Source organism: Aureococcus anophagefferens, assembly GCF_000186865.1.
Source record: "Aureococcus anophagefferens unplaced genomic scaffold AURANscaffold_24, whole genome shotgun sequence".
Taxonomy (NCBI): domain Eukaryota; class Pelagophyceae; order Pelagomonadales; family Pelagomonadaceae; genus Aureococcus; species Aureococcus anophagefferens.
The window spans coordinates 238,819-245,754 of record NW_008705584.1 but is presented as its reverse complement, the minus strand read 5'-3'; the positions used below and the strand labels follow the sequence as shown (position 1 = coordinate 245,754).

Below are 6,936 nucleotides of genomic sequence, written 5' to 3'. Positions count from 1 at the left end.
TCCGCTTTCTACTCCAAGACATGCAGATGCTGTGCTTGGTCGCCGCTCCCCATTCACCGCACTAACGACGTGATTTGGACCTTGAAAGACTGGCTGCTGCTGCTTTTCTTGATTGAAGCTCTGGGCTTGTGTAAGTGATGATGATCGCCGGTCACCCGACATCATCTGTGCCCCACCCAATGCAACCTAATGCAACATGTTTACTGCAATATTCATAGACAGTCCCCGCTCACATCTATGTGTCTTTGTGACGATGCACGAGTCGATTCCCGGTTAGCTTGGAGACCACGAGAGGGAAATGTATAATTACTGTGCTGCGATGTCGTTGTTGAGGCTGTTTTCACAGCCTACAAATAGATACACGCAGAGTTGAATCACGAAGATCGATTTTGAACATACGCCGGCAAATAACGTCTTGCGACTCACGCGATCGGTCCAACACCTTGGTATTTTGAGGCCCCCGAAATGAGCTCGGTGGTATAGAGATTTTGTGCGTCTGATCCGTGTACAATGGCATCGAATGCGCCTACAGTCAAGCGTGAAAGGATATTGTACGTGAAAACTGACTTTGAGTTCGATGCGCGTCTCATTATTTGCTGGTTCGACGATCCTCGCAGAACGACGAGGATGCAAAACTCGTTCAGAAGCCCTGCTGTTCCCGTAGTGCGCCGCGCGGATTGAAGCCCGTACCAGCGAGGCTGTCCCAGAACCAGAACCAGTTTCACGTTTCATTTCTAAACCTGATCGTTTCGTCATTCATAGGTTTTTGGCGCTCGGCATTTTTTTGTCAAGCAGTCTTAACTCACTGGCGCAATGGATAGCGCACCGGACTTCTACACGTGTGATCCGGGGGTTGTGGGTTCAAGTCCCACGTGAGTTGCAGCGTGGTTTTTTTTCCGATGGTCAGAGCTAAAGCTGGTGGGGAAGTTCTATATGACGGCATCCGCTCAGACGTCTGAAAATCTGAGAGCATTCCAAATTGTAAGCGAGCCGTGGTCAGTGCACATAGTGCCAGGCCTAGATTACGACATCATAGCAGAGAGCGACCTGATAAAGCGGCGAATATCGCCCTTAGAACGCGAGTGTGATTAAGCACAATCAAAGTGCGCTTGGCGATAAGCCAGCTACCTAGGGAGCCTACATTCCGCTCCTTGGGCTATGCTACCCTAACTCGGGACTATGCTATCCTCCTATGCTGGGACGCTCATACTGGCCTATGCTGGCTATGCTCAGTCTGCCTTATACTGCCTATGCTCATGCTATACTATGCTGGTGCTTCATACTAGCATACTCGGATTCTAACACGGTATATACTTTTTCTTTTCAGTATCCTTTGGTAAAGTTTGTGTTGTGATTTGGTGATCCGTTCGGCTTGCAGGTTTTCCGATAGACGCGTTGCGCTATCTTGGATGATGCTCGATACTATGCCGTGTCCATGTCTTGGGTGGATGCTTCCGCTATCGGATCGTTCATCATCTGTTCATATGACACAGAGAATTTGTTCCCTAGGGAGGATAGCATAGTCCCATTATTAGGGCAGCATAGCACGGGGCAGCATAGCCCAAGGAGCGGAATGTAGGCTCCCTAGGCGACTGGCCTATCGCCAAGCGCACTTTGATTGTGCTTAATCACACTCGCGTTCTGACCTCGATAGTCGCCGTTTATCATATAGATGACTACGCTACCGTAAGGTAGCCCACTGAGCTTCCCCTCTCACCCGCCGTGCTTATCCTGCTTCTACGGACTGTACCTTAATTTCAGGTTGATGTACGGAACTTAGATTCTTTACATGGAGCGCCTTACTATTTTCCTATATCATTCTATATCTTGTATCATTCCTTACTTATTTTCGGGATATAATTATAGCTTTGTTCCAATGCGGCTCACTCAGAGCCTCGTATTTCAGCCTCCCTCTAACACTGCCTCATCGCAAGATATCATACTCGCCGATGTCGAGTCCACTCATGTTTGGCTCGAAACACGATTAAATTCGCGAATCGAAGCATTCTTCATAGATCGGAGAGCCCCGAGAACGATACTTTTTTCGCATGCCAACGCAGAGGACGTGTCAATGATATACGGTTGGCTTCGTGAGGTCTCTATTCGCCTTCAAGTAAATATCGCATCTTACAGTGAGTCCATCTCAATGACACTTAATAATCAATCTAAATCATATGTAGGCTACACTGGCTACGCTAGAAGTAAAGGAACACCATCAGAGGAGAACGCGTATGCTGATATTGATGCAATGTGGCTCTACCTAACAAAGACTCGCTGCATAAAAGCAGACCGCATCGTGTTCTACTCTCGGTCCGTCTCTATCATGCCCCATGAGCTCCACCAACTTCTTGTATGTTTAGGTCTGTCGGTTCGGGCCCGGCGCTATATCTGGCACAAAAGCTGTGCAGGGCAGGAATGTCACCTGCTGGCATTGTACTACAGTCTCCAATCATGTCTGTATTTCGTATAGCGTTCGACTTCCGTCTGACTTTACCGGGAGATATGTTTCCAAATGTGGACCGCATCAGAGACCTCAGATGTCCCGTCTTTATCATGCATGGTACCCACGACGAGGTTGTTCCTTTCTGGCATGGCCAGGGACTCTTTTTGGCGACCTGCATAAGATGGCGGCGCAAGCCCTTTTGGATCTTTGGAGCTGGCCACAATAATATTGAGATACTCCTTCGCGATTCGGGCCTTCTTTTAAAGAAACTACGAGAATTCCTCGACGATTGTGAGACGCACGAGCCCCGCCAGACCCGACCCAAAGACCGAGAGCCAAGTCACCCAGGCTACTTATCCCACGATAGGTGACGAGCCAGTGAGCCAGGACCACCAAACGACCACTTATCACCTGCATCATCCACCGTACATTAAGTACCGTGAATGGCGGTCCTCTTCCTGCGCGTCATTTTCCCCGCGAATTCCCCCCCGCGTGCGCCCCTGGGGGTAGGGAGCTATGCCGCTAACTAGACAAGCTGAGAGTTGGGATCATGATAGTGCACGCTGCGACTTCCCTGTAATTCGCAACTCGTAGAGTAAGAATTTGGGGAGCGTGGCGGGGCAGAAGCTTCCACTAATAGCACGGCGGTGTTAAAGAGTTTTCTCTAGTTAAAGGAATATGGGACCCCCCTGCTTAGTGAGCCTGGGCACGGCCCGGGGGCGAGTGAAAGCGAAGAGCGCACCCTCCTTCGGCACAAATTAAGCACCCGCCCTGCCCTACCCTCCTCCGCCCCCGCTGAGGTGGCTGCGCCATCCAAGCGCGGTCCGTCGGCCTTCATTCTGGCACTCTTAACTGAACTGAGCCCAGCCTCCCTTCGAGGGAGGAGTTTACCTTGCTTCCTTTAGCTCAGGCTAGTGGGAGATACCATGTCTTGTATCATTCCTTAATATCCACCCCGAGCCGCGGCGCCGCGTCAATGGTACTGTTGTCGATCCATCGAGCGATCCTACCTTGAAAACCTATACTGTGATGGGAGCGGGCGCGTCAGGGCAAAAGGCTGGCGCGACAAAAGACAAAAATGAAGAACCGGTGGCAAATGGCAGTCTCGACAGTAGCGCCTCGAGTAGAAACCTTGGTGGAGAGCGACCGCCGCAATTGAAGCACGGCAGTCCACTGCAAAGTGAGACCTCGTTACAAGACTTCGGTCGGGGAGCGTCGGATAGCGGGTCGCCCGGGTCTCCAGTGGACGCAAGACGGTGGACAATGCCTCCAAGGCATTTTGAGCAAGAGCGACTGGGATCCACAGAGGAAATGGAATCAATTAAAGAGTCGCTGCGGCGGGTATCGAGGGAAAGTCCAGCCCACGGCCGGCGTCTCCCATCCCCGCAGAGAGGCAAGCGAGAACGAGGCAGAAGATTTAGCACGGGAAATGCGAGAAAGGTTGTCACTGACCACTTGAAGGCTGGACACGTGCACCATGATAACGTCTATTCCACTGGACTAATGGAGGCCGTAAAGGGGCGGATGCGTCTTGCCAAGAGAGAGACTCAGTCTGACGTAGATCTCACGGCAGCACAACTTGTGGATCCACATCGAACACTGGCAGCAGCAGAGCTCTTTAACATGATAACGCGCCAGTTCAAGCTCCCTGCTCTAACAGACGCTGCGAAGGACTACGCAATGCAACGTCTCACACGCCACGCAGATGTCGTAGTTGGTCATATTATCATAAACCAAGGAAGCCCGGATATAAGTAAGCTCTATATCATGACTGCTGGTAAGACGCTCGAGTGCGGACTAACGCTAGGTGCAAGTGTATTTTTTCACTGTGCGCTAATTGACTTGCACTAGGACCTCTTCCCTACCTAGGCGCGGTCGCATTCTCAATTAATGGTGATCACAAGCGGACACTCAAGGCACCTGTGCTCTTTGGCGAGCTCTCTGTCATTTATGGCACCGAGCGCACAGCCGAGGCTCGGGTCGTTGCCGGGCCAAAGGATGCAGGTGAGCCCGTGCTTTGGACGCTCGATAAAACAGCGTGGGAAGAATTCATGGCAATGGACATCCGACACCGCGCATCCTTGGCCGACATAAACACGAGAAAGGTGGAACCTTACCAACGTATGTTGCCAATCGAAAAAGTCCAGTGCACAATTCGCCTTGACACTCTTGAAGCAATATGTCGCTTGGGAGAAGGAGGGTTTTCGACTGTGACCCTCACCAAAGATACATCAACCGGGTTTGAATCCAGAGTCCAACCTCAAGGTTTGTCATTTTTGCAATCATGGCTGGAAGAGCGAAAAATACTAGCCCAATATTATTTTGTAGGTCCTTCTTCGCGATGAAGACTATGGATAAGTCGTCGGTTGTGAAAAATGCACTCGCTCGCAAGGTTGTGACGGAGAAACACCTTCTAGAACGTGTCGCCCAGTCACCTTTCTGTCTGCGCCTTCATGCGACATATATGGACGATAATTTCATTTACATTCTTACGGAAGTTGCTGAATGTGGCGACTTAATGGAACACATGATCAATCTCAACATCATCCCATACATCAATGCACGGTACTACACGGCATGTCTCTGCTTGGGTATTGCTCATTGTCACCAGGCCAAATTTGTCCACCGCGACGTCAAACCTGAGAATTGTCTCGTTTTTGCCAACGGTCGTGTCAAGCTTGGTGATTTTGGTCTATCCAAGGAGCTACCTTACAGCGTTGACCTCGGCGATGGCACGCGCAGTGTTTGCACGTTGGCATTTACCATGTGTGGCACGCCTGAGTTCCTCGCCCCCGAATTCATCTTCTCGCGGGGCTATGATCAACGTGTGGATTGGTGGGCTTTTGGTTGTGTGCTTTATGAGATGCTTTTTGCGGCCTCGCCATTCGTAACCAACGACCTAAAGACGACATTCACCAGGATCTGCGATGCCGCCAGTGGAAAGCTGCCCTCGAATATGAAGGACGATCTCAGCCAGACGGATGAATCTGCTGCCAGCTTCCTTAAGGGGCTTATCTGCAACAAGGAAACTCGCCTTGCGGGTTCAGGAAACCTTGGCGAGATCACTGAGCACCAATACTTCGACAACTTTCGATGGGATCAGTTTCGTGCAGAGACCATGAAGCCGCCACCAGTCCCACCGAATAAAGTCCTGGAGGCTAAGCCTGATTTTGCGGGCTTCTTCCAGAACGAGATTTCTCCCTTTGAAGGTGATAACTCAGAATTTGCAGGTTTCATATAGATTTTACTTGAAGTAAATACTCCGTGGATAAGTGCAGGTCATAGCACCCAAGTAGGAGCACATCACAACCAAACCTGCTATGAGGTTTTGCGCGGCTTGCTCTTTGATACGCGACTGGGACATTCCCCACACAAGCCTGAGAGCCTCCCGCTGAGTTTGGTACGCACCCGGCTCCGGAGACACTGCACGAACAACGTGGAATGGTCAATGCATGTTTTTGGGGGCAAGCTTAGCTGCCAGGCGGGAACTTGCCATAGTCGAGTCTTACACCCACTCCTCGTCGATGATTCCCCTTTAAGCGCAAGCAGTATGCAGCCTTGCGATGTGGATGACTGCTACAGTCGACCAGCAACCTGCTGCAGTTTCCGAACGGATGAATTGTTGCAAGTCACTTAACATTCTTCCGTTAAAGGGCGCGCATGGAGTATGGTCAGCCTCCCCCCAAGTCGAATTTTGCCACGTTGCCTAGCCCCGGAGATGCCCAATTCGAGCCAGGCTTACACGCAACAAGGCCGGGCCTACACAGAGAGACAAAAGTAGGCTGGCTGAGCAACACTGCTGCCACTGGGTCACTATAACCAACCGAGACCTCTACCGAGACCAGCCTCCCCTTGTTCTGAAAGTTTCTATCATATCCCGCGGGCGAGATATGTTGTAAGCTACCCTGAGGGCGGGATATGCTATAGGAAGGCACCGTGGAGGTAACTTGGAAACTGCAGCATATGAGCTTGAACTTGTTCAAAGAGTGCAAGGTTCAGAGGCTGAAGTTCCGGCGAGGCGGCGGTGCGCCGTTAGCAAAGTTCTAATAGGTTGAGAGACATATCCATCTGCTGGCATGGTATCGACGGGCGGTTCGCCGCCGCCGCGCAGAGGCAGATATTCAAACCTGGGAACTATGCTCATCGAACTGGAACCGGGACCATTTCCTCCTCCATCACCGGCAATACCACGAGCCGCAAACCAGGATGAAGGCGGGTATAGTCATAGGAGTGTGGACAGCGCCCAAAGGCAAGCAGAGCTACAGGCATATCAGAAAGAAGCACTGATTTGCAGTTTTAAAAAAATGATAAAGCAACTAAATTTTTGAGACCTGCTATAGAAGAGAACAACTGGGCAGAAGTCACGTTGCTCAAGTGGGAGATACGAAAGGCGCAACTAGTATGGCGGCCGTAATCGTCCAAATTAAGAGAAACATCAAGGCGAAAAAAGAGGCGCAGGAGGCCAGGTTGGCGCGGTTCCCCAGGAGTGCGAA

General features: G+C 51.0%; 4 protein-coding genes across 4 annotated transcripts in view; 2 read left to right on the top strand and 2 right to left on the bottom strand.

Moving 5' to 3' along the window:
- Positions 1–774, bottom strand: part of AURANDRAFT_72297 (hypothetical protein) — a gene marked incomplete at both ends in the record, with an annotated part of 3,928 nt that extends 3,154 nt beyond the window's left edge. The window contains 4 exons of the mRNA XM_009041822.1: positions 21–186; positions 234–347; positions 413–526; positions 568–774. Of these exons, the coding sequence (XP_009040070.1) occupies positions 21–186; positions 234–347; positions 413–526; positions 568–756 (583 nt within the window). The remainder of the gene's footprint in view (positions 1–20; positions 187–233; positions 348–412; positions 527–567) is intronic.
- Positions 775–1,972: 1,198 nt separating this feature from the next.
- Positions 1,973–2,679, top strand: AURANDRAFT_5301 (hypothetical protein; the record flags this gene model as incomplete). The annotated part of the gene is made up of 3 exons (XM_009041879.1): positions 1,973–2,132; positions 2,181–2,310; positions 2,361–2,679. Coding segments are annotated over 3 exons (609 nt in total), but the record flags the coding sequence as incomplete, so codon positions are not given.
- A 1,887-nt stretch (positions 2,680–4,566) lies between these two features.
- Positions 4,567–5,684, top strand: AURANDRAFT_31261 (hypothetical protein; the record flags this gene model as incomplete). The annotated part of the gene is made up of 2 exons (XM_009041880.1): positions 4,567–4,682; positions 4,772–5,684. The coding sequence occupies 2 exons, from the start codon at positions 4,567–4,569 to the stop codon at positions 5,682–5,684; spliced, it is 1,029 nt and encodes a 342-aa protein (XP_009040128.1).
- Positions 5,685–6,583: 899 nt separating this feature from the next.
- The window catches only part of AURANDRAFT_72296 (hypothetical protein), a gene marked incomplete at both ends in the record, with an annotated part of 1,446 nt that continues 1,093 nt past the window's right edge, over positions 6,584–6,936 (bottom strand). The window contains one exon of the mRNA XM_009041821.1: positions 6,584–6,726. Within this exon, the coding sequence (XP_009040069.1) occupies positions 6,584–6,726 (143 nt within the window). The remainder of the gene's footprint in view (positions 6,727–6,936) is intronic.